The 27,886-nt window shown below is 40.7% G+C and overlaps 2 protein-coding genes across 2 annotated transcripts; one reads left to right on the top strand and one right to left on the bottom strand.

The window, feature by feature from the left end:
• LOC134226973 (GDP-Man:Man(3)GlcNAc(2)-PP-Dol alpha-1,2-mannosyltransferase) lies at positions 1–27,456 on the bottom strand. Its single transcript, XM_062708139.1, has 3 exons — positions 27,221–27,456; positions 25,949–27,142; positions 1–474 (listed from the first exon to the last, which is right to left on the bottom strand). The coding sequence occupies exons 1-3, from the start codon at positions 27,238–27,240 to the stop codon at positions 234–236; spliced, it is 1,455 nt and encodes a 484-aa protein (XP_062564123.1). The 5' UTR covers positions 27,241–27,456; the 3' UTR covers positions 1–233.
• LOC134226974 (uncharacterized) lies at positions 1,176–2,542 on the top strand. The gene is made up of 4 exons (XM_062708140.1): positions 1,176–1,252; positions 1,486–1,591; positions 1,651–1,725; positions 2,333–2,542. Exons 1-4 carry the CDS (start codon positions 1,191–1,193, stop codon positions 2,420–2,422), a joined length of 333 nt encoding a protein of 110 aa, XP_062564124.1. The 5' UTR covers positions 1,176–1,190; the 3' UTR covers positions 2,423–2,542.
• Positions 27,457–27,886: the final 430 nt, after the last annotated feature.

The raw sequence follows: 27,886 nt of genomic DNA, 5'->3' as shown, positions 1-27,886 counted from the left end.
TTTAAACTGTTTCGGGAAAAGTTTATTCAATTTTGCTTCTGTCTAAAATTAATTTCCTACAATGATATATAATGGTTACGAACGACCTAAATATAGCAGGATCGACTGAAAAGACATTCGAAATAAGTCTACTACATAATTATTTTTGAGAGTCATTGGAGAAGTACGCGACATGCCTACTACTAAATTCTACTAAACATTGGTATTTACAGATAAGTTCCTTTTTTTTCCTTCTAACGAAATTCCTTATCATCCAGAATAGGAGAAATTGCTCGGAGGAAACCGTTTTCAAACTCCTTTTCCGAAAAGCGGTCTACTGACGCACGAGCCGATTCGCGGATCTTATTGTTGTAGTCTCGACTGTTGTACAGAATAGTTGCGATACAGCGGGCGTAATCGTATGCATCGATCGCCAAATAACCGTTTTGACTGCCTTCCGATGTTTCCACGATATCCATTAGTGGGCCACCAGATCTGAAAGAATAAAAAAAATGGTAATCATGAACGAGATATCAAAAAACATTTTGAATTTCAATAAACATCAATTATAGGGATAAGGTATCTAGGGGTGTTCAATTTTGCATTTCAAATCTAGGCATGTGAGATGTTGTAAGATTTTCAAATTGCCCTGGAGTTCTTATCAAATGTTCTACCAAATCAATCACGACTTCTATGATGATGTCGCCAACCGCGGTATCAACCCCATGATGTCCTTCGAGTATTTGTCTTTCATTTGCGTCTCAAATCATGACATATGAGATATCTCCTGGTCTCCAAATTGTTCTGTAGTTTAAATCAAATGGTCTTTCGAAAAACTTACGGCTACCATTATGTCCTTAGCTTCGGCATCAAAACAATAATGTCCTCAAAGTATGTGTCTTTCACTTGCGTCTCAATCCCATGCATATGAAAAAGGTATCAACTCAATGGATTATTGAAAAAGCAAAATTTGCCGCTATGAAACGAGTAGATTGCGCCACCGTAGACCAGTTCCTTCAAAACCTCTCGCATGTTAACCTACATATACCAGCCGGATGACACACAACTATGCTTCTGGCTCCAGCATAAAATTCACGTTATTATTTTGCTGTGGGCGTTATTTTCGGATACAATATTGTTACCAAATATTCAAATTTGGTTTGCACCGTACTAACCGTGTTGTGTTGAATGACGGTCTTATTACAATTAAAATGAAAACCGAACACATTTTTCACGGCACGGAATACGTGGTACACCCGAATAGAAATAAATGGTACGCCGAATAGTTGATATTATAAGCATTCCATTCCACTTGTAATCATTATAAACAGTATGATACTTGTACAATTATATGATTGACCAAAATAAAACCACGATCATATATAATAATTCACAGATTATACATGTTATAATAAGGATTACCTGATATCATATTATTGTATACGTATCTTACCATAAATAATTTAGATATTCACCAACACAGAAATGATGTTGTTTCTTTTTCAGTGTAATAGTGACAATCGCATCGGCAACAGATCCAACAATGGCGGTGTTTATTAGAAAATACAAAGTTTGTGCGAAAAAACATAAAATCCAATGGATCATAATGCATGTAAGTATAAACTATATTATACAAAACATAAATAATATACATTTATTGTTTATTTCCAGAAATATCAACCTCATACCGGGAAACTACGCCATCGCACGAGCGGATGGTTAAACAGCGAAAAAACGCTTGCCAAGGTAAGAATGATGGGCATAAGAACCATAATGGATACATAAATCCCCTAAACACAATGTATCCAGAATTTTTGTATGATTACACAACCAATGGCAATAGACACCCTTTCAATTATAATATCGACGTTGGTTGCTGTTCATACAATCATTTATTAGCAGAATGGCTTGCCGGCTTGACCCCGGGAAATAATTATAACCCCAGCACTGATTTTCAGAAAAATGATCGATCTTAACTATTAGATCGAATACATATTTTATATCCGATAGCTCTGAGTGTTATTATATTTTAAATATTATTGTATGCATGTTAACTGAAAAGGCACGTTTCAGATAAAAATAATTATATTGCCACCCCGGAGTGAATTTTCAATCAACATGCTTACAAAATAATAACATTCATTGAATACAAATTTAGGTCACTTTATACTGGGATACATAATATCTCGGAAATTGAGATTTTGATCTTCCATCATGATCATTTTATATGAAAATCAGCGCTGGCGTTCTAATTATTCCCTGGGGCATGCTTATCAAGAAATCTGGGCCTGAAAAATGCACATCCAGGACTGATTTTAAGCTGTTATTCATTGTTTTTTTTGATTTCTTATAGGAACATGCAGCGCCATCGAAATCTGTGAAGAGTCATTGGTGGAAGTTACAAGCAACCATGATGCTGAATCCCAATAAACTGCATATTTAAGGTGAACTTATGGGCTATGGTCACATTATATCAAGATGATGACCACAGGCCGGAGATATACTGATAATAACGTAATTCGAATAAAATATAAGATGGTGATTAAAATATAAATAAAACTTGTTTGATGATCATTTATTATAAACTGAGAAAACACCTTCAAAACTATCATATCCAGTATCGTAGTTCGTAGAATAATATTACACATCCTATAATACGGTTATCATATAATTGAATAATTATTACACGCTTTTCAATCTGGATTAATCACTGAATAATTATTTGGTCTGGAATTCATTTTACGAAAACTCATAATATCAATCTTTTTTGTTAAAATCAATTATACTCCGAATCATTGCAAGAAAAAAGTATGATGATAAACTAATGATTTCTGGTAAAATCGCTCAATGAAAATATATGAAAAAATTGGCCTTTTTGAATGGTAACGATACTTAACAACCCATTGAGTGTATCATCTAAAATCAAATTATTATAGACACTATCATAAATATTATTCGTGGTATAATTATTGTTTGATATTTTTTATGATTCCATGAAAAATTCTATTACAATTCGCTATAATCAAAAAACGATAACTAGAAAAATAGATGTATAATATCATTCTATTCGGGCATAACGATAATAGTAATAAATTTATTCCAATCGCTTAACAACAATTACCCCATCACAGAAAACTAGTCCTGAAATGATGTTTTGTTTACTAATTTTGAATTGTCAGTGGGGCCCACCTCGCGCTAACCCCAGAGATGCTAGCCACCATTTTTCCATTGGAGAGATAGGCGATGACAGTAGGGTGACATATACAGTAACGACTTTGTTTTGATGCGGTGAGTGCAAAATGAGTTACCTAAAATAATCCATTGTACTTTTGAAACTTACACTCAGTACTCATCATAATATTCTAGGCAGGGACGGGAATGGTTGACATTTTTTTTACCATCCATTCTTCCATGCAATCACAAAACCACGGCAGCCGCAGCCACGCCAAGCAGACAACAGTCAGCACATGCTTTTATGCCCAGGGGGAGAAAGCGGAGCACTGAATCCCTACTCCGACATGTGCGACATCTGGATTTGGTCTAAAGTGTAAACAACAGTGTGAATTCTCTATAGAGTATACCATCTTTTTGTTATGGCGAGGCAATTTTTATGCACACTTTTGTTTTTGATATTTTATCAAAATTTAACACTCAATCACGCAGCAATATAACGATGTGGTATGCTTGAGATACCTACTTGATTATAGGGACTCGAAAAAGAATTTATTTGCAGTAACTAACCGAATATAAAAATGTTCGCATTAACGATTGCGTCCAAAAGATATTTTAGTTACTAGATAAAGATTGTCGCTTCGGTTCCCTTTGTTCTGCTGTCCGAAACATGTGTGGTACATACCTGTCAAATCGTATGGATTTTCCTTCTTTGACATTTAGCTCCCCTATCCTCGCCAGCAAAAGATGTTCCGAACAGCGACGACAGTTTATCTAGTAACTAAAATATCTTTTGCGCCCTAACACTGGTTCTAAGCTTTGGTGCAGACTACACGAGCGTTGTTCGCCAGTGACTGGCGTATGGGGCCCTTGTTTATGCCACCTATCAATTATTGTTTATGTCCCTGTATAAAGTCCCAGGACAGCTTAATATTGAACAATTATGAATACCTGTTTTATTCCCGATAGAAAAATCTTTATAAAAATATGTTTACAAATCCAATTGCAAACATTTTTATTGTGTTCAGAAGATTCTAGCCGGGATTTAGGTGAAACACCCAAGGAAACAGTTGAGAAACGATGATCAACTGTGATGAAAAGAAGAACAAGTCTCGCGTGATTTTTGAAAACGTCGTAAGTCCAAATGAGAGACTCTCTTTCATTACGCTCTCTTTTGCTAATATCTAGGCTAGTTTAAAATTTGTTGCAATATTTTCACCTCAGCACACTAGACAAAGCTATTTTCTTCAGCTCGGTGCTGGAAAATCCAATGTAAATGTTAATATGGCTTTGTAATAATCGAAAGAGAAAGTAAACAAAGAGAGCCTCTCTTTTGGACTTACGACGTTTTCAAAAATCACGCGAGAAGTGTTAAAACAAGGAAAAAGAAGCCGTCTTTGCAGGTCTCGTCTCAGGTCTGCACCAAAGCTTAGAACCAGTGTTAGGGTGCAATCGTTAATGCGAACATTTTTATATTCGGTTAGTTACTGCAAATAAATTCGCATTCCTCCATTTGACTGCAAGCAAAATGTGCGTATATGGCCTCCACTTTGTACACTTATTCGCTATGATATACGATCTTGTGTTTGCTGGGTTGTGTAAGAATTCATTTTTCCTTGACTGCGGTAGAGTAACATTACATTTTATATTCATTTTATACAAATTAAAAATATTGATTTTTTAACCAAATCAAAATCGTATGGGGTAATATTAGTACCCAATCGGGGTAAAATAAGCATTTGTTGTTTTATTACAAATTAAGAGAGTTTCTGGTTTCAGTTTTTTCCAAACGTCACTCCGATGAAATTAAAATACTTTTAGATTCATATCACATTAATCCGTTTAATTCAAGACATTTTCAAATATTCTTATTATATATTTATTTAGTCTACATCTACACCGAATCAACAATTTGACGCCACAATACACGGTTCGAGGCCGCATCTCTCCATCCTCGAATACGCCCCACGCTCGCTAAGTCGTTTTGCACCTGGTCTGCCCATCTCGCTCGCTGCGCTCCACGTCGTCTCGTACCTGCCGGATCGGAAGCGAACACCATATTTGCAGGGTTGCTGTCCGGCATTCTTGCAACATGCCCTGCCCATCGTACCCTTCCGGCTTTAGCTACCTTCTGGATACTGGGTTCGCCGTAGAGCTGGGCGAGCTCATGGTTCATTCTTCGCCGCCACACACCGTCTTCTTGCACACCGCCAAAGATGGTCCTAAGCACCCGTCTCTCGAATACTCCGAGTGCTTGCAAGTCCTCCTCGAGCATTGTCCATGTTTCATGTCCGTAGAGGACAACCGGTCTTATTAGCGTCTTGTACATGACACATTTGGTGCGGTGGCGAATCTCTTTTGACCGCAGTTTCTTCTGGAGCCCGTAGTAGGCCCGACTTCCACAGATGATGCGCCTTCGTATTTCACGACTAACGTTGTTGTCAGCCGTTAGCAAGGATCCGAGGTAGACGAATTCATCGACCACCTCGAAGGTATCCCCGTCTATCGTAACACTGATTCCCAGGCGGGCCCTGTCGCGCCCGGTTCCGCCCACAAGCATGTACTTTGTCTTTGACGCATTCGCCACCAGTCCAACTTTTGTTGCTTCACGTTTCAGGCGGGTGTACAGTTCTGCCACCTTTGCAAATGTTCGGCCGACAATGTCCATGTCATCCGCGAAACATATAAATTGACTGGATCTGTTGAAAATCGTACCCCGGCTGTTACACCCGGCTCTCCGCATTACACCTTCTAGCGCAATGTTGAACAACAGGCACGAAAGTCCATCACCTTGTCTTAGTCCCCGGCGCGATTCGAACGAAATGGAGTGTTCGCCCGTAATCATAGCTCTACGCGGTCGATACTATACGCCTTGAAATCAACGAACAGATGGTGCGTTAGGACCTGGTATTCACGGCATTTTTGAAGGATTTGCCGTACAGTAAAGATCTGGTCCGTTGTCGAGCGGCAGTCAACGAAGCCGGCTTGATAACTTCCCACGAACTCGTTCACTAATGGTGACAGACGACGGAAGATGATCTGGGATATCACTTTGTAGGCGGCATTAAAGATGGTGATCGCTCGAAAGTTCTCACACTCCAGCTTGTCGCCTTTCTCGTAGATGGGGCATATAACCCCTTCCTTCCACTCCTCCGGTAGCTGTTCAGTTTCCCAGATTTTTACTATCAATTTGTGCAGGCAAGCGGCTAGCTTTTCCGGGCCCATCTTGATGAGCTCAGCTCCGATACCATCCTTTCCTTACCAGCTGCTTTATTGGTCTTTAGCTGTTGGATGGCATCCCTAACTTCCCTCAAGATGGGGGCTGGTTGGCTTCCATCGTCCGCTGAACTGACGTAGTCATCTCCTCCGCTGCCTTGACTTTCACTGCCTGTACTCTCAGCGCCATTCAGATGTTCCTCGTAGTGCTGCTTCCACCTTTCGATCACCACACGTTCGTCCGTCAAGATGCTCCCATCCTTATCCCGGCACATTTCGGCTCGCGGCACGAAGTCTTTGCGGGATGCGTTGAGCTTCTGGTAGAACTTGCGTGTTTCTTGAGAACGGCACAGCTGTTCCATCTCCTCGCACTCCGCTTCTTCCAGGCGACGTTTCTTCTCCTGAAAAAGGCGGGTCTGCTGTCTCCGCTTCCGTATATAACGTTCCACGTTCTGCCGGGTACCTTGCTGCAGCCCGCGCTGCGTCTTTCTCCTCCAGAATCTGTCTGCACTTTTCGTCGAACCAATCGTTCCGTCCCTTCGTCCCACATACCCGACGTTGTTCTCCGCTGCGTCGTTAAAGGCTGCTTTAACTGTATTCCAGCAGTCCTCAAGAGGGGCCCATCGAGCTCACCCTCTTCCGGCAACGCTGCCTCGAGATGCTGCGCGTATACAGTGGCGACATCAGGTTGCTTCCGTCGCTCTAGGTCGTACCGCAGTGGTCGTCGGTACCGAACATTGTTGATGACGGATAGTTTTGGGCGCAGTTTAACCATCACCAGATAGTGGTCAGAGTCGATGTTAGCGCCACGATATGTCCTGGATAATGTCGGAGAAGTGCCGTCCATCAGTCAGAACGTGATCGATTTGTAATTCTGTCTGCAGTGGTGATCTCCAGGTGTGTAACGTTATTTAGAACCCTATTTATGTTGTTCCACCCGATTAGTATTCATGTAGTAGTACATAGTGCAATTCGCTATGAAAATCTTAAAAGGCTGTCAATATGTGAAAGTCTATCGAAGACAGAAACCTACGATGCGCCATCTACGTAAGATGAAAATTCTAATGAAATAAATATTTCATAAATTCAAATTTATTGCGTCGTAGAGAATTAACCCGAGCTACTCTTACTTGTCTAATATTAATGAGATTCTCATTAAATTAGCCAACCAAAAAATTGAAGGGTTATGTACAAGACACGACCGCCCAACGTAAACTACGTAGAACAGTTTGGTGCATTGAGGAATGTAGTCATATTTTAAGATAATTCATTCGATTACTTATGTCACTGGTTTAGAACAAAATTACCATAACTTAAACTATAAAAAATTGTTGGATACCGTAGTCAGGGGTGACGTCCAAGCCCTTACCGACAGTCTGGAGGTCGGATAACAAAATCGTTCAAAAAGGTCACTTATAATTCAGTTTTATTGATCTCATCTCAGATACATTAAATCTATTCTACAAGCATTCTATGTAGTTGAAACAATGACCCATTCTCACCCCCATTTGACCCGTTGTCTCATCGACGACGGTACGATAACTTAAAACTTTAACTTTAAAACCCCAAGTGGTAATAATGCTTTTCGCAATTCCAACTGTTACATTCGACTACGAGTAAAATTAGTAGGGATTCAGTTTCATTCCAAATTTTCGACCACTATTCTAGTTTATTTCTAGTAGTATATAGGTGAAAATAGTGGAGTATGATTATTGAATAATACTATTCTGAAATAAAAACAACTCACTAGCGTTACATGGTTATGACACAGACAAACAGACGTAACACTAGAAAAAATACCATCGACCATGATTTCAACGATCAATTTGAATTTGATTGGTTGCGAGTTTCACAACAAGAGGCGCTTGCGTCGTAAACCTTCGAGTTTGACATTTCACTCCAGCGCCTTCTGGTGATAATGTCATACGAAATATTGTTTCGTGTAACATGCTCGCAAGATGGTGGTAGAGGAGTTGGGCGATGGATTTTTCAGAAAATTGTTCAAGCTGTTACGTCTGTTTGTCTGTGGTTATGATATCACAAGCAGCACACGTTGAGCCAATCTTGTTGCAATAACCATATTATGAGAAAATTCGGGCATATATAAGTTACTGTGATCGATGTGCAATATGTTTGTTGCTGGGGTGTATACTGGTGAGTGGTGAGTGCGTGTACCACGATTTAGCGATTTTACGTTAGATGCGAGACGATACGCATCGACCCTGGACCTTGCAAAGAATCTCTGCTCTGGCTACGGACAAACAGGTGCCTCTGTCCAATGGTAGTCAGAGCATCGAGTCATCACTGGTGGAAGAATACGAGCCTTGGACCTTTGGCAGAATTTTCGCCTTCTGTTATTTGGAGTGACGAGGAATAGTTGGCAGAGAAGGGATACTTAGTCGTATTGTTGAGTCTGACAAAAAAGCGCGAGTCGATAAAACCCGGTTGCGCCAACTAGAAATCAACAAATACTAGCCATGTACCGTTTTGACTCAAATTCCGAACATGACTCATATTCCGAACTTTAGCTTTTAAATGCCCATTTTAACTTTATTCGTGTAATTTTCTCCACAGGAGTTTGAATTCGTTTGTTATCTTGATCATCAGTGCGGAAAACCAATGACAGTTTTAGTTTTAGGGCGCTAAAACGCCAGTGTTCGGAATATGAGTCATATTCGGGATTTGAGTCAGAACGGTACCAAAAACCAAGCCATTCGGTTGAGATGCGCCAGAGTAGTAAACGCTGCGGACGGGAATAGGGTGTTTGTGCTATTTTATTACAATCTAACTCCCAATATCTGGCAGTGGCATTATGGATAACATATTCGTGCAACCATATTATTAATATAATTGCAAGAATCTTAGATCCGGGAGCTAGAAAGTAATAGTTCTATTGTAACCTATAGCCCGTTTCAATAAAGTATGCGTTCCGAAGCTGTAGCCGTATACAATAAGCCTGCATGATTGTACCCACAGAGTATCTGAAGTGCATTCAAACTTCCTGAATTAAAATTGAATAGACCTTTCCCGTGAAAAAATATTATTTGCTCAAATAGTTCATTTTATTTTTCTGAGACACTTTTCCTAAGAAACCACTATTTTTGTAGGCCTGGAACTATTGAAAAACAATCAAAAACTTTTTTAGGGTTTTTTCACCCCTGTTTCCTCTTTAATTTTTTTCTCCACAAAACTCGTTGAGCCCAAGTCTACCCTTTTCCATCCTGTCATTTTGAGTGGTGAATTAAAATTTGTTTTTGTTTTGCTCTGGTTTTGCTTTTGTCAGTAAAAACAAAAACAACCGCTTTTTACGGAAAAAATATTGCAAGAATGTTTGCATCTTTATATTATTTATCGTGTTATTTATTTAGCGTTTGTCAATCGGCCCGCTTGCCAGTGAACCCAGTGAACTGAAAAAAAAACACCCAAATTCCAGATGAAGGTTTAATTAGCTCCCTGCAGCTGTGATGATCCAACGGAACCAACTTCCCTCTCCGTTCAATGTTATTCTTTTGCTGAAGTCAACCAAATTTGCTGTGCCAAGTGGGTTCCTCGTTCGCGGTACGGAACCTCGGCGATACCGTCGATACTCCGTGATCTCGATACGAATTGGTCAAGAAATGACAAGGGAACACATCTTTGTTGCAACGTTTCTTCCTCATTTTCGCCAAAGCCTACGGTTATCAACACCGATCACCGCAAATCCATGCATTTTTTGGCCTTCATGGAATCGATGAGGTGAGTGTTTTTGAAAAGCTGTTAATTAGAGTACACAGAATTCTGTTTTACACGATTTTCTACGTCGAATTTTTGATTGTGTGATTCCAATTTACAACAAAAATCTTTGCACCAAGCTGCTAAATCATTCATAGAAAAAGCAGGTGATAATTAATGTACGGTAAACATTTTAGATGCAGAAGTGGAAAAATGTAAATTGTGTAAAACAAAATCCTGTGTTCATATACTAACTTATGCATTTTTGAAAAAAAAATCTGTTTCACCTTTGGAATCCGTTCGTAGGTGCCCAAATCGGTCAGTACACCCCCGTTTATATGGTGAAGACATTTCGTCACCCGGCTGCCTGGTATTGTCCGAAACTGCCGACAGCTGCAGTAGCATGATTGATGCCCGTACCTTCAGCAACTGCAACGAATGGCGTGTTTACATTGCACCGGTAGGTTCGGTAATAACCAGTCTCCAGACGTTGAAGCCCAGGGATAGTCGTCTATGCCCTGCCGGGACAATCGATTGCAATTAACTTATGTCGAATTCGTTTTTAAACCTCAGTTTAAAGTCAGTGCCAACCCGAACCCTGAATAAAAAACATTTTCAGTTCCATCTGTCAGTGGATATGTTGGTGTGCGTAGCATCGCGTTTGTTTTGATTCGAAACATATGATCCAGGACATCCAGTGCACTGGCAGTGCGGATAGTGGAATTTACTTTTGGGTGGATATAAATAGAAAAACTGCTCCTGGAATTCATCTCATGCCTCCGATATTCATCCCATCAAAGACAAAGCAATTGAAAGGAAATTGGATTGTTTATTATTTTTGTGATTTCTCTCAGCAGTGACTCACTGCCAGTGAGCACGCATGTTGACAAAAAGAGGTAACGAAATTGGTGCTGCATTTATTTGTTTCCCGATGAGATGAATATATGTTCAGTGAGATGGAGATCGGAACAGTTCCCCTATTTAATTATATTCAATAATCCCGTGCACATTTTAATACCAAGAATTCCGTATAGAATTCATGTAAAAGAGATTTTTTATTCTACAAAAAATCATCTATTTCTGCAAAAGTTTATTTTCGGAGGACACTCAGAAGCATGTAATAAAAATTCTCCAGGATTTGCTAATTTTTTCCACGCTACCTCTCCTGATAAAGGGAGCCTCACACCTCGGGAAAATTTTCCGCCGGATTTTGGGCCCCGTGCATTTTTAATTTTCAAGAATCTCCCGGAGGAATTGCTCAAGGTACTTCCGGGGGAATTTAGGTACGAAATTCGCGGAGCAATTCCTGACGAAAACTTCGAGTAAGTTCCTGTTTTCCAGAAGACTTAAATTGTAGGAATTTCCAAATAAATTCTTGTAGTAACTTCCAGAGAAAATCCAGGAACAGTATTCAAAGATATTCCTAAAAGAATTTCCAAAGGAATTTCATCTCGAAAGGATCCCTTGGAAAAAAATAAGGAGGAATGCCTGAAAGATATCGCCAAAAATTCAAGAAAGAATTACTGAAGTAATTTCTGGCAGAATTCCCGAAGAAAATTCTGAAACGCTCAAGAGTTTTGGAAGAATTTCAAAAGAAATTCTGCAAAAGAAATAATTCTATTCGGTATTCCTCAAATATATTTTTCTGACAATTCTTAGCGGATTTTGTAAACGGGTTTCAAGGGGAATTCTCAAACTACATAATTCCATCCACCGACCTAATTTAGGACACCATCTGTGAGGAAAACCTGTATGAACTTACGAATATATAACTTCCCTGACAATTTTTTTTTTAAACTGAATCTAAACAACAGTACCGGATTAATTTCATTTAAAACTTTAATAACAAATATCACAAAATTCCCGGAAAAAAAGATTTTTAGCGCGCATTTTATTTTAATGAACAGACAGTTTCGTTTCTCCCTTCTGCTTGTTTATTCCGCCCAGTCCCACCCACCCACGTGGTTTTGACAGTTGAAGTACAGTTGTATTGGTGAACCCGGTGCGAAACCGTGAAACAACACAGTGCGAACCCGACAGCTTTGGGGTTGGAACTAGTGCGAACCTAGTTCCAACCTGAGCGAATAAAAAAACACTTTGACAGCACTTAGGTTGGAACTGGTTCCAACCCAATGTTATGGATTTTATACAGGTTCGGGCGAGAGAGCGCAAACGTGTTCGTGAAATGTCGGAATCAGTAACAGTGTTCGTTTCGCACGACGCCGGCGGTGGCTCGGGTGCCGGAAACAAAAGAACGGTGACGTCAAACTCACACCTCATGAATGAAATTTGGTGTGAGTTTGACGTCAGCAATCAGCTGATCAGAAATGTTTACACTTTTTGAGCTACTAATACGAACAAAAGGCACGCTCAACCGGACCTGTATAAAATAAATGACATTGGTTCCAACCTAGGTTGGAACTTTTAAAACGAATTCGACATTAATCATCAGCAGCATAATGCGGGCGGCGTCGAACGGGCGAAAGAAGATGACAGTGGCCGGCCTTGGTTTTCGCCAATCTGCGTGGTGCAACTTCTCAGAAAGTTTCGATATGCGCTAGAGAAGGGTGTGTAGTTCCTCGAAGCCGTAGATAGTTCCCCAAACTGATATTTTAATACATTCAAGCACCGTTTGTGACAAATCGGAAATATTTCCATTGTTTTTGTTTTATTCCATATCTGACCACCTAAACCAAGAAGTGGGTGCAAATATCAGTTCACTGTTGATGCTGATTGTTGGTGCTGAAAATGAGTCTATTCAACAGACAAGCAAAGTGCAAATTCAAGCGCGTTCAATCTTCGGTTTCTCGGCCGTTGTTATTCCGCAACTGCACGCTGATCCTAGTGGACGAAAGCCAAGCATCGTTGGACGCATCTCTATCAACGATCGGAATACCTTTCGGGTGCCTTAAATGTGGCTACGTAATAGACAACAAGGAAACTCTACGGAAATTCTCATGATTAACGGCTGATCATAATAACGTAAGCCATCAACGTTGAAATGATTTATGCGGGACGTATTTTGACCGGGTTCGGTTCCGACATGGTCTTCCACTTAACCGGATGCTGTTGGTCGGGGCGGGGCGATAATGGCACCATTAGTTTACTTTTCTAGGCCACATTTCACCGAATTTGTTCGAGGAAAATGTGCATTCCGAACTCCAGTAAACCCATGCACTGCTGTTGCACTACCAGAGCAACTCTGAAAGCATTCCAAGGTAAACAAAAAATAACTGAACGCTGAACAAGGAATGTCCAACAAACGACCTGTTCCTGCTTTATCAATAATACCTCAGGTGAATTCTCGTGATCCATTAGGTCCTGATTTTTACTACTTTTTCCAGAATCCTTTTGATGCTAATATGCATACGTCAGCAGGCCACTTAGTATAAACAACTGCATCTCCTTGCTGCAAATGACAACGTTTTTTTTTTGAATAAGTTTTTAGACACAGTCTCCACATTACGACAGTTGAGATAATAACAGATTGCTTGTTTGATTGATTGAGTGTTTGATTCATCGATTAAGAGGTTAAGCAAATTAAGGATTGAAAAAATCATTGAGTGATTGTGTTATGTAATGATTAGGAAACTGATAAATGATTTACTGCCGGTATACGCATAGTTGTCCCATGTACATAGGAATGCCAGCAAATATGGGACAAATATGTGTATGACGGCAGTTTAGGAGTTCATTGATTTTGTGACTATGGAATAATAGAAGTGAATGATGGATTAATTGAGTGATAGAGTGGTTAGATGATTGAATGGTTGAAGTATTTATTGATAATATGATTCCGTGATAGCGGCCCTCCTTAGCCGTGCGGAAACACGCGCGGCTACAAAGCAAGACCATGCTGAGGGTGGCTGGGTTTGAGTCCCGGCGCCGGCTTAGACAATTTTCGGTTTGGAAATTGTCTCGACTTCCCTGGGCATAAAAGTATCATCGTGTTAGCCTTATGACATACGAATGCAAAAATGGTAACTTGGCTTAGAAACCTCGCAGTTAATAACTGTGGAAGTACTTAATGAACACTAAGCTGCGAGACGGCTCTGTCCCAGTGTGGGGAAGAATGATTCCGTGAGTCTCCTACGCAAAGTAGCGAAACGGCGACGGAAACACTTTTTGAGAACATGTTTACTATGACAAATGATTGTTCCAGGTTGTGCCAAAGGAAAGTTGTACATCACTGTCTACGAAGAAGCTTCTGCATCATGAGCTTAAACAAAAATATCAAGCTGATTCGTACTACAGAGAACCTCGTATCAAGCTAGCCTACGGTAGCATTGCACGCAGACAGGGACTAGGAAGGAAGGCAATTGGTCTCACAACGGTTTGCCAAAACCTTCACTCTCCGCTGATGCGTGATATAAGCGAAGAGGCATGACCTTGGACATTAAGGTCACTCCTGACGGAATTCAAGTTTAAAAGTGGTCGCGTTTTCGGGGGCACATCACTCGATACGGAAGCAACGCAAAACTGTCTTTTTTATTATTTCACGCATGCTGCGACGAAGCAAAGCTAAATCAACAAAAATGACAGTTGGGTGCCGTCCCTGAATCGAGTGGTGTGCCCCCGAAAACGCGAGCACTTTGGAACTTGGATTCCGTCAGGAGTGACCTTAAGTTATTTAATGCAATTTAAAACATTCAGTACGACGTAAAGTAGAAATCACATTATTCGCCGAAAACGAGTAGCCAATTTTAGGGCTAACCCCCCGAGACAGAGCATAGAGGCGAGCCCTGCGATCAGCGATTGTAAATAAATCCGCCAGTTGCTGAATGACTGGGATTTTTTTAACATGACAGAGCTTCTACCAGTATTATTTGGTAGTCATTGAGCATTGTGGGTTATTCAACGGGGAATTAACGATATTCCGTAAGGATAATGTGGAACAGTACTTGCATTAGGTTTATAATGGAGAATTTGCGATGGCAGAATCAAGCAATCCAACTGATCAAATGGAGCAAAATTTACCTACAGCAGGAAGCAGCACAAACTGAACCCCAATACTGCCCACGATAGCATAGATGAAGCACTCTTCGCCGATTATCGTCCTTCCAGCTCCCGCGATGGTACCGGACCGACGGCGGTGGCCATTCTTGATGCGTATATTTTCCTAAAGCAATGTCCAATTCGATAACAATCCGGCTTTCCAGGAACTACTGGAATACGCCTTCCACGTAATGCTTCGTAGCAGTAGCGCCTTCGGAAGCACCTACAAGTTTTCATCGCGTCCTTGAAATTCTCCTCTTGTTGCAGCTTCAGCTTTCTTGGTTCCGGCAAAACGTACACATCTCCTCTGCAGAGGTCATGAGTTCCAAGCCCTATATAGGTAAACAACTGCGCCTGGGTATGCTCGCGATGACATTTGACATTTCAATCATAAATAAACATGACACAGAGTTGCCAGACAAAGTATTTTTATACAATGTTCTCACCACTGTTGAGTGTTGCCAAATATGCTAAATCTCATAGGATCACCATCGTCTGGCAGGAATATTCACCTCATAAAACAGACGATGTTAATTTTTTTTTTAAATTTGTAAGAAAATAACCGTTTCATATAAAAAGCTTATTTTATGCACAATGTTAACTAAACCCAAGGACGCTTTGGGGGAAAATAGAAAACATAGGTGTTTGGTCGGACGGGAAAGGTCTATTCTTTTGATTTTGGCGCATATTTAATAATAAAAATATAATTAACAATTTTCAGTTTATCATAAAATGGCTTACCATGCTCCTAAGTTATCTTTGAATCGAACATGTTTGTTCATTTGCATTGCGATTATCGCATTATGACATTGCATTGCCGTTGCTAACAATCGATCATCCTATCCTTGCACAAACATGCGCTTTATGTACTTCGCCGACTGCGGTCACTGCTCTGGCCCTACTTTTTGTGGCAAACTGGTGCGAAGCACCGCACAAAAAGAAGAGCCCAAAAACCAAATACACTGAACGACCGCCGAACGAACGTTGCGAACAGGAAAAAAAGGTGCTGCCAAAATGGTCCAATACCCTGCTTTAACGTTGATAATCAAATTTTTCAATATAACTGGAAAATTGGTGGAGAGTTTCCGAGTCGATTGATATATAAATCTCAAAAATCCATCGAAAGATGAATGCGCTATTAACGTTCAAAATCTTACATGATTTCGTGACGGTCTCGGATTTGGAAATTTTCATTTGTCACCCTGTATCCGAGTCTTCCCCTTAGTCGTACATTTTAGGTGGAAATTGCGTCGTGAAAAATAGTTTCAACCCAATCTCGGTCGCGATTGTGTTCTCACAAAAGTGGAGTGCTTGTTCGTGAATAGATCATTACGATCAGAGTGATATTTTTAAAAAATTTAAAGCTCTTCTAAACTGTGTGAATCATCAAACTAAACTCGAAGTAAGTTCGGAAAACTGTTTTATGTGATTAGGTTTTAAATTTGTTGAGTTAACTTGAATTTATTGAAATAAGTGCCTAATTTTGTGTTCACCTGGGAGTGAACCCAAGGCTGAGAGGCGTGAGGCTGCGTCGCTACTTTTAATTATAGGCGTGCACGAACGTGACGGATCGCTAGCCAATAAGTCGTGAGGCGTGAGCAAAGCCATTAAAAGCTCATCACTCCACTGTTAAGCTGCCGCTACTCGCATATCAGTCCCATTTCGGTTTTCGTCACTTTTGAGTTAATACCGTGAACAGCATTTCATTTTATCATACTTCCACATAACATGATAAAATATGAGACTTTGTTCGGGAGAAATGTGAAAAAAATACCAAACCAGCCTTGTCCCATATTGAATGTACCCGCATACCAGTCCCATTAAGAATTTACATAAGTGGATTGCTTAAAATTCAACTATTTTTCCATTGATTTGAATCGTTTTGCATTAACTCATTGAATGAGGAATGACTCTGCAAAATTTCAACCAGATCGCAGAATGTTTGAATTTATTACGTTTTTTAAAGTTTTGCATGGGAAATGCGTTTTGAGACTTCACCGGCTATTATCTCAGTATGCGAAAAACCAATATGGGACTGATATGAAAATACCGGCAGTAAGGGACGCATATACCCTGAGTGAGTCACGCGGTGACGCCAGCCCACAGGAGATCGTCAGGGCAGCGACGCTCAAATAGCCCGCCGGCAAGTCAGCAACGCAAAGCACGATTGGCCATTCGGATCGCTCCGCGCATCCGTCAAGGCATTGTTGCCGCCAAGAAGGTTAGACCGGTCAAGAAATTTTTGTTGATAACCGTGGATCCGAAAAAAAAACTAGTGTATCAGAACGTAATAAATCAAAACGTGACGTCACCTAGGGAATTTAGGTCTGCCTTAATTTGTATTTTTTTTTCAATCAATTTTTTTAGGGTATTCGATTTGAACTCGATTAATTTGAGCTGTTTCTAGATTCAACTTCGAATTAAAATTGAATTAAAATAAAACTTACTTCTATTTTAGTTAGGCTACTCCATTATTTTTCTTTCGCCACGAAATATATTATTAATTTTAAGATTGGTTTGGGTTCTATTTAGTAACTAAGCATTTCCCCATTGGTTAATTTTTCGAGCATTATTTTTCTTTATTTCGTAAATTTTTTTTTGTCTTTGAATTTAGTTCGGTTTAATTGTCAGAGACGTTTGGGTAACTGACTGCGACATCGGTTCTAATTAAATTATAATAACCTGCCCTGAAAGGGTGTTTCATGTCGGGTAATTCGGACACGAGTTAACGGTCCTTTCAATTTGGAAGGTGGCGCTTAAGCCGTTTTCTTAGCGGAACGGAACGGAACGTTACAGGTGTACCGATACGGAAGGTTGTGTTGGAAGTAGGTGCTGCGAATGGCCATATTCTTGGAGGCAGCGAAATCAATTAGTCGTAGGCCGTTTTCGTTCGTCAGCCGGTGAGCGATGAACTTTCCAATAGTCGGTCTAAACTCCTCCTCTTGGGCAACCTGAGTGTTCAAATCTCCTATGATGATTATTACGTCGTGGCTTGGGCAGCTGTCGTACTCACGAAATTGATGCGTGGCAAAATAACTTATACTAGGGACACGGCAGGTATTTTCGTCTGTTCGTCATAGTCTCGAAAACCAATAAAAAAGACGCTTTTTTGTAAAACTCATACGTACCAAATCGTAAGCTCAGGAGAAACGTTCTGCTATAGTGGAGTTCTAGCAAATGTACGTTGCTTTCGTTGGTTTTAGCCCCTACGACGATGGACGGAAATACCTGCCGTGTCCCTATTAATCATATCGTTAAACCCTGACTACCACTCATTTTTTCCAGTTCGGGTGTGCCACTGCGACCAGTATTAGATCTATTGTAGCATTCCCCGTATCCTTAGTTTATAGCTGCATGTCGAATTACTCCATTACTATTGGGGAGCAATGCGGTATAGGTTTCGACACAGTTTCTGTTTTTTTTTTTTTTTCAAGAGTATTATGACAAGGTCCCACTATTTATACCCTTCACAAAGAACAATCTCATTGAAGGTGCGCCCTTTATCGGAGTCCTAGCCCATGCATCGGAGACCCAGCCAAATCCTTGCCTTGCTTCTAAATATTTGAATCTATCTATATTTATATCTATCGTATTTGAACCCCTAACTCGATTTTTTCCTAACAATAAGTTCAGCCTAGGACGATGGGCACCGTGGTTTTTAAACTAAATTGCTTGAAAGGTTACATCCGCTGCGTACAGTTTAGCCTCAAACGAAGGGAATTCGAGTCTTTCAACCATCTGTAGGGTAAAGATAATTTAGTTATAAGAGACTGCAATGTTGAAGGTATATCAAGCACGATGATTAGCATTCCATGATTTTGTAATTCATAGAATTAATAATTGAAATAAACGTTAGTTACTCTTAGACCATCAACCAAACAGGTTGTACTTTCTGCTACCTCCAAGAGGTTATGAGCCCAGAGCTTGGGTTACCATTGCCATAGTAACTTCTTATCAACAAGTGAAGTAGAAAATTTTCTGAAGCCAAAGTTGAAATGGAAAAAGTTCAAGTCCCGAAACTAAACGGATCACATTATAGCAGCTGGAAGTTCAGTACTGAACTACTTCTGATCCGTGAAGTCCTCTGGAAGTACGTCACCAAGCCAAGATCACAAGCGAATGCTGCCGCTGGGGATGCTGCCACGAGGAATGCTGCTGCTGTCGAAGCCTGGGACGTCGAAGACCAACATGCGCGAGCGACAATCGGTCTGTTGATAGAGAGCAACCAGCATGGCTTCATGAAGCAGACGAAAACGGCTCGCGAGGCTTGGGACAAATTGCAGGACCATTTCGAGAAGCCAACGCTTACGTCGAAGGTATCATTTTTGCGGAATTTGATAGCCAAGCGTTATAGTGAAGGTGAGAACATGGAAAAGCACGTGAACGAGATGGAGGAAGTTTTCGATCGTCTTTCTGTGGCAGGATTGAAACTAGGCGAAAAGCTACAGGTTGCCTTGGTGCTAATCAGTCTTCCAAAACGTTTAATACTCTAACAACTGCGTTGGAGAGCCGAGCGGATGATGAACTGACGTTGGAGCTCGTTAAAACCAAGCTGATCGACGAAGCGTCAAAGCAGGAAGCTACAACGAAGCCGTACTGAGAGCTGGATGCGGCAAGAAGACAATCATCTGTCACTACTGTAAAAGGCCAGGGCATAAGCAAAAAGAATGCCGAAAACTAGCAAGTGATCAAGGATCGGACCCAAAGAGCGACCAGAAACATCGAAATATCCCTTCGAAAGCGAAAGCAGTACGTGAAGTGAAGTCTGAGAACTGTGCATTCACCGTAAACGAAAGTAGTAAAACCGGAAGCTGGATCGTGGACTCTGGGGCAACGTCGCACATGTGTGCCGACCGGATTTTCTTCCTAGCACTGGATGAAACCATCGTCGAAAACATCACGCTTGCCGACGGAACAATGACAGCATCAAAAGGCAAAGGAACATGCATAGTAGACTGCTGCGATCTGAAAGGTAACAAACGCACCATTACACTTTCAGATACTTTGTTCGTACCGAATTTGGAAGCCAATCTTATCTCGGTGCGCAAGATAGTTGCCAAAGAAGCCAAAGCGATTCTAAATGCTGCAAAATCATGAAGGGTATACAAGTAGCAGCTGTGGCGTTTTTGTCTGGTGGTTTGTATTGCATCAAGAACGCTCACAACGCAATGAAGGTAGAAGCTCAGAATCATACGGAAAATTGTCAGCACGTGTGGCACAGGAAAATGGGTCATCGAAATAACGACGCGGTTCAAAAAGTATTTCGAAAGCAGTTGGCAACCGGTATTGAACTTGATGATTGTGGTATACGGTCCGTATGTGAATGTTGCCACGAAGGGAAATTTGCTCGACTGCCATTTCCAAAGAAAATCGAGAAGCGATCTGATAGGCCTTTGGATTTAGTCAGCGTTGACGTATGCGGTCCGATGAAAAACGTTACACCAGGAGGATGTCGATATTATCTCACAATCACCGACGACTGTTCTCGATACACAACCGTGTATTTTCTACGGAGAAATTTGATGCTGAAGAGAAGTTGAAAGACTTCGTAATGGAAATGAAGACCACTTTCGGGAAGCCACCGAAGATCGTGCGTTCTGATAATGGTGGTGAGTTCAAGAACAGGTTTCTGGAGAAATTTTTCAAGCAAGAAGGGATTAGGCAGCAGTTTACCACACCACACACGCCGCAGCAAAATGGAACAGCCGAACGCAAAAATCGCTCTTTGAACGAAATGGCACGGTGCATGCTGTTGGACGCAAGGCTACCGACGAAATACTGGGCGGAGGCTATTAATACAGCAAATTATCTCCAAAATCGACTACCTACTAGCTCACTGGAGACAACACCCTATGAAGCATGGTGGGGCCAAAAACCGGACCTGAGTCACTTGCAGATATTTGGTGTTGATGCGTACGTGTGGATCCCAAAGCAAAACCGAACGAAGTTGGATGCAGCAGCGCGGAAGATGACTTTCGTTGGTTATTCGTCGCAGCAGAAGGCGTATCGATTTTTGGACAGGAGTACCGGCGTTATCATCAATAGCAGAGATGCCCGTTTCATGCCAACCACCAGTGTTCAACAAGAAGAAGATAACAATGGAAGTATCACTGAATACCGTTTCCCATCGAGTGACAACTCCCATTTGAATCCATTTCCTATCGTTGCAGGGGACGTTCTCAGTAAGACAACCGACGATGAAGAGGAACCAACAACTGATTGCGAAGAAAGTAATGATCGCAGTGATATGTCTGCCGAGCAGTATTTTGACACCACACTTAACGAACAACACGAACGTCCCCTCAACGCACCGTGTGAACTGCCGTCAACAAGCACGCCGATACGTGTGTCAAGCAGACCGAATAAAGGTTTACCACCGCTCCGATTCCGTGAAACGAGCAGTCTGGTAAGTCAATGGTTCGAGCCGAGAACGATAGCAGAAGCACTAGCTTGTCCAGAGCGAGAACATTGGAAGAACGCGATGGATGAAGAATATGCTGCGCTTTGTGAAAACTCCACATGGGACATTGTGAGCCTACCCTCAAACCGTAAGTCGGTAGGGTGTCGGTGGATTTTCAAAAAGAAATTTGACGATTGCGGAAATGTAGCTAGGTACAAAGCCCGCCTGGTTGCCCAGGGATGCAACCAAAAGTTCGACATAGATTACAACGAGGTTTATGCGCCGGTTGCGAAACACACCACATTCCGAGCACTCTTATCGGTAGTAGCACGTCGCAGGATGCAAGTAAAGCACATCGATATCAAAACTGCGTATCTGTATGGTGAGCTCTCGAAACCATCTATATGCGCCAACCACCCGGATACGAAACCGAAAACCTTGAAGAGGTATGTCTTTTAAGGAGGAGCCTATACGGCTTAAAACAAGCTGGAAGAGTGTGGAATAAGACGATCACCGATGTTCTAAAGCAGATTGGATACGAAGCAACTGAAGCGGATAGATGTCTTTACGTAAAAAGGAATGGGGGTTTGTCCTTTATTCTGCTATATGTAGATGATATGTTGATCGTCACCAACGATAACGAAGAGTACGAGCGAATACGGAAGCATCTAGAACGAAATTTCAAAATATCATGCCTAGGTGATATAAATAGTTATCTTGGCATACGTGTTGAACGGAAAGAAGACGGAAGCTTTCTGATAAATCAAGAAAATATATTGAGAAAATGCTTGTGAAATTTGGGATGGAACAAGCCAAATCATCATCAATTCCGATGGACCCTGGATACGTCACTGCAGAGCAAAAGGAGGAGAAAATAATGAACACCAACGACAAGTATCAGAGTCTGGTAGGCGCTTTGCTCTACGTCGCCGTATGCACTCGGCCGGATCTGGCTATTACAGCGTCCATCCTAGGTCGTAAAGTTAGTAAGCCTACAGAGAGCGATTGGACAGAAGCAAAAAGGGCATTGCGTTATTTGAAAGAAACTTCGAAACTAAAACTAAAGCTAGGTGGTTGTGGTGACATCAAAGGATACGCGGATGCAGATTGGGCCGGTGATCGTTCAGACAGGAAGTCTAACTCGGGATTTTGTTTATGCTTGGCAACGGTACGATTAGCTGGACAGCACGGAAACAAGAGTGCGTAACATTATCGTCCACCGAGGCGGAATACGTTGCACTGGCAGAAGCGAGCAAGGAGTTAATCTGGATTTTTAAACTGATGCGAGAACTTGGCGAAGACATCCAGCAACCAGCGATCATCCACGAAGATAACCAGAGCTGTATAAGTATGCTAAGCACTGAAGGCGACAATAGACGAACAAAGCATATTGACACGAAGTACAATTTTGTTCGAGATTTGGCAAAAACTGGAGTCTTGAAGGTCAAGTATTGTCCGACGGAGGAAATGTTGGCTGACATGCTGACAAAACCCCTACACAAGATGAGAGAACAGATTGGCCTGTACTAGCACCGTTCTTGAGAAGGAGTATTGAAGGTATATCAACAGGGCTGGTAGCGTTAAATGCCGTTCAAAATAGTGACTTAGTGACCAACGATGATGAAAAAAGTGACCAAATAGTGACTTCCAGATGCAGAAAAAGTGACCAAATAGTGACTTTTATATGAAGTCTTAACCAGGTATATAGAGAGCTGAGTTACATTAGCATTGTCAGTGTGTAACTCGTAGTAGCTTGGAAACTAGTGATATCATGTTTTTCTTTTGAAATCCTTATCTAGAATACTATCAAAAATACAGAAAAGACAAAAATTACAAAATCATGATGATTGCTACTGCTGGCTGTGCCCATCTTCACAGTAACTAGTAGGAGAATGGAGCTTAGCAAGAGGCAACCGATTTTGAGACACTCTCATAAGTAGCAAGAAGTTGGATATTGAGGTAGGTATTCGTGTTTATAATTTCAACAACGATTTTCAAGCAGCATTGATGACAATTTTAAAAAACGATTTTTCCAGCGATTTAAATACATATAGTGGTCGGCAAAATAAAGTGCCCATTTCCGCTTTCGTACAAAACTTTGGAGCTCCAGATCTGCCCGTGAACCGATTTTACTAAAAATTTGATCAGAACTCAGATATAACATGAATTTTACTATAACTTAGTTCCAACCATATTGGTTCACAGCGTGAAATAATATTGAGGTGAAACCAAAACAATTTTTTTTCGCTAAAAAATATTTTTAAAATATCTTGATTTCCTTAGGTTTTAGAGTGATGACATGTTCAGCAAAAATGTGTATTTTGGCAATACAAAAAGTGCCATACTCAGCTAAGTGAACTATCGAACTTTATAAGTTGCGCTTCATGAATCTTTGACTGATTATTCCACCAACAGCCAATTATATACGAAGTTGCCTAAACGTATGCCTAAGCTTCGCTATATGGTCTGCATGCAAGCCTCTCGATCCCGATTTTAAATTTAAATCGTTTTTCGAAAGGCGATTTCTTGTGGCAATGTGCGCCGAAATATTGTAATTTTCCATGACTTTATTTTTTACGCGCATCTTAGTTTTCATTATTTTTCTTCTGTGAAGACGGATTTATCAATCGAAAACGATTTTAATTTACTTTCCGTTATCAATACTCTATTATCGTTCATTATTCTCCCTGACGTAAGAGAGCTCAACTGCCGTGAATCGCATACTTGTCCATATGAATATGAAACCCAGCAAAGATGGGACAGATATGCGATTCACGGCAGTAAACCTATTTTTATATCTTGGCCACCTTAGAGAGAAGAAGATCATAGTTGATATGAATCGTAAGTAATCTGGCGATTTCCACAATACACTTGGAGCTTTTTTGGTGCAATATCCCAAATTTAATATATTGCTACCAGGTTTACATTTGATTTGGTTGACATTAATAACAATAATAGGTACAAATGATTTTTATTTTAAACTTTTCATACAATCGGCGGTGCGAAAATAGTGACTTTAGTGACCATTTTCAGAAACATAGTGACGTTAGTCACTTTTGGATGCAAATAGTGACTTTTTAGTGACTTGGCTGAAAATAGTGACCAAGTCACTAAAAAGTGACTCGCTACCAGCCCTGTATATCAAGCACGATGATTAGCATGCCATGATTTTGTAATTCATAGAATTAATAATTGAAATAAACGTTAGTTACTCTTAGACCATCAACCAAACAGGTTGTACTTTCTGCTACCTCCAAGATGCAATTGGTAGCGAGGACTAACGATGAATCCTTATTACCACAACTTATGGCCCTAGCTTCAAAAATGAATTAAGCTAGGGCTCGGTTTGGTAGATCTTACTCCGTAACACATTACATAAAAGTAATCTACCAGCGTTACGGTAACGTTACTCCACATTACACTGGCCCGTTTGGAGTCATCCAGTGGCAATGCCGTCAAATTTTATATATGTACCTCGAAACAGATTACAGACCGCGAAATGTCGGACAACCGTGATGACGACTCACAATACTAAAGATTATGAGCACCGCCAAGAAAAAAGTAATAAATCAACTTTTTAATGTCGTAGTGTAGTTTTTCAGATTTCATCTAGGAAAACAAGAAATCATATAGTACAGATCGTCTCAAAATCAATCAAGTTCTAAACTCATTCCCAAAGGAAAGGATCTCCAGCACTAAACGGTGCATATAGTTTAGTTCTTGTTCTAGCGAAAATTTGTCTCCCTAATCGGAGAAGGAAGTAGCTTTCAATAGAGTCGGTGCCGAAACGATTGCCCATAATCGACGAATGGCCTTGGCGGAACTCAAGCCTTTGTACAACTGGTGCCAGTGACAGCAACGATGGAACTGACTCACTCCCTCTATATGTTCAACTTACCTCCATATCCTGAGAGGTGCCGGTTACTAGGGTTGGACACGTTAGAACGCAGGAGAAAAATTCAGCAAGCATTGCTGGTTGCTAAGTTGATCAATGGAGAGATAGATGCCCCCGAACTGCTTTCAATGATAGCTTTCCGGATACCTAACAGAACATTGCGAAGTACTACCCTGCTCGTGCAAAGATTCCATAGAAACCTGTTTGGATTCAACGAACCGATATCCGCATGTGTTAGGACCTTCTCGTTAGTTGAGGACCTCTTTGAATTCGACGAGTCATCTAGCCGTTTCTCCGAAAGAATAAAAGATCGAGCATACTTTAAGTTTTATGTAGTAGCCTCTAAGATGTTTTTACTGTTTGAATTATGTTTTCTGTAAGAATATTGTATTGTTTTAAAGTGATTATTGTTTACCCCACCCTTCCTGTCCATGTAGACTTTAAGATCCGATGGACATTATGCATAAATAAAATAAAATAAAAAATGTTCAATTGTGATTATGTACTTTATGTTATCACCGTTCGACCGTTGACTGAAGATCTTTTTAAAATTGACGCTAAACTTGTATTTTTTGACTCACCTGTTCGCCACCATAATCAATCCTGCTGCCATACATTCGACCACGCTAATGCCAAAATGTTCATTCCACATCGCATGTAAACCAACTGTCGCCACCTGATAGCACTGAATCAACTCCTGGTAGGACACGTTAACCCTGAATTCAACAGAATTCTCCAGCGATAGATGCTTAGCAAAGTCTTGCATATTCTTAACACGCTCTCGGTCTTCATCATCTCGACACGATCCAACAATCATCAAACGGAGCCGATTCCACAGTGCTTCGTCCTTGTTCAGTAATGTTCTCAACTCGTACATTGCTTGAAGCTGCAAGGGATGATCCTTCTCTGGGCGGAACTGTCCAACCGATAGAATTACAATCTTCTCGTGGCCACTTGCCAACGACTCGAGTTTCTTCAAGTGTGAGACCTCACACGGAGGATATACTCGATGCGTCTTGTATGGAACATCCCAAAGAGAGATTATATGATTCTCTGTCCAACTGGAGTTCACCATGACCGTATCTGCGCATCGTCCAACCATTCCGTATATTCTTGAGAAAATCCTGTAGTACACGATTTTTATCCACGTTGCAAAAGGATTCTTGGCCACATAACCACGATTGTTAAAAGTATTAACGTGGTTCTGCACTCTCCTCAACATATCTGTGCTAATCGTCGGATAATGTGTATAGCACCCGATCTTGCAGCCTCCAATGTAAGAAAATATTGGATACGTAAAGGCGTATCCCATTGTATCAATAAAAACATCAGGCTGTAAACCCAACAAAGCTTCCATTCCAAGCACCATCGAGCCCAAGCTTTGTCCCAGCAAGGTGAAATACGGATATCGTCTGGCCTCCACCCAGTTTCGCTTCTTTAAATACACAAATTGTATTCTCTTGATGTCCAAACTGACGTTGAAAGTTCTTTCCGCCTTATCCAAAATCTCTTTCGGAGTTGCCTCCAAATCTCCGGTGTAGATAAACAGTTTGATTCCATCGTACTTGTTTTGCAAAGCTTTTACAGCACACCAAAGAACTCGTTCTCCACCGCCGCCGGCATTACAATACGGATGGAACAGTGCCACATACTTGTCGTTATCGTTATTGGACCGGCGTTTATTTTTCTGCCTTCTAATCAATTGACGAAGAAGCAGGAATACAGTCAGCAGCCCAATCAATAGAAACGATCCGATGAAAAGCGCCACGTAGATCCTACGGTGAGAATAAAAAAGCACAATCGATCTTATTGATCCATGTTTAGAAAAAATAAAATTATCGTCTAAATCTTACAAACTGCACATGCAAAACATTGCGAGCTTCCTTCAAATTTTCACATCAAATATAAAGTTGTTGATTATCCACAAATTTATTGATTCACTCAATAGACGTTTGCACGAAGTAGATTTTTACTTTATTGGGAAGGAATCGATTCCAAACCGGCCCATAAGGATTGTTTACTTTTTCTGCCTGTAGTCGAAATTGTGACAAAAATTGCGACAGGTTTTAGTTTTTGACGTGGACGTGGAAGTGGAATGCGAAAGAGAACAAAACAAACAGTACGATTAGTCAGCCAAGACACAAACCAAAGTTCAGATAATAAAAACGGAAATTGGCATACAGGAATACATTCTTTTTCCAGATTTTGAGATTTTCTGCATTCAGCAGGGGAGCCATCAAATCATTTCAACACGCTCTAAATCTCGCTTAACTTTTCAAAAGGACCTAAGTAACATTTTTTTCATGAATTAATTTGAATAGCGCAATCAACAGAACAACATGAAAGCTAATGATTGCAGTATTCAAATTATTTTTTGAAAAAATGTTACTTAGGTCCTTTTGAAAAGTTAAGCGAGAAATATTCTCAATCCGGAATAAAGTTAGAACGCTTTTTATACCGAAGTTAGATTTTTCTCCAGATACAGGCAACTTTCCTAACTTCGGAAGTAGTGCGCTGGA

The sequence above is a fragment of the Armigeres subalbatus genome, chromosome 3 (genome assembly GCF_024139115.2).
Source record: "Armigeres subalbatus isolate Guangzhou_Male chromosome 3, GZ_Asu_2, whole genome shotgun sequence".
NCBI lineage: Eukaryota > Metazoa > Arthropoda > Insecta > Diptera > Culicidae > Armigeres > Armigeres subalbatus.
The sequence above is the reverse complement of the archived record's forward strand: the minus strand, read 5'-3'. Positions and strand labels throughout refer to the sequence as shown.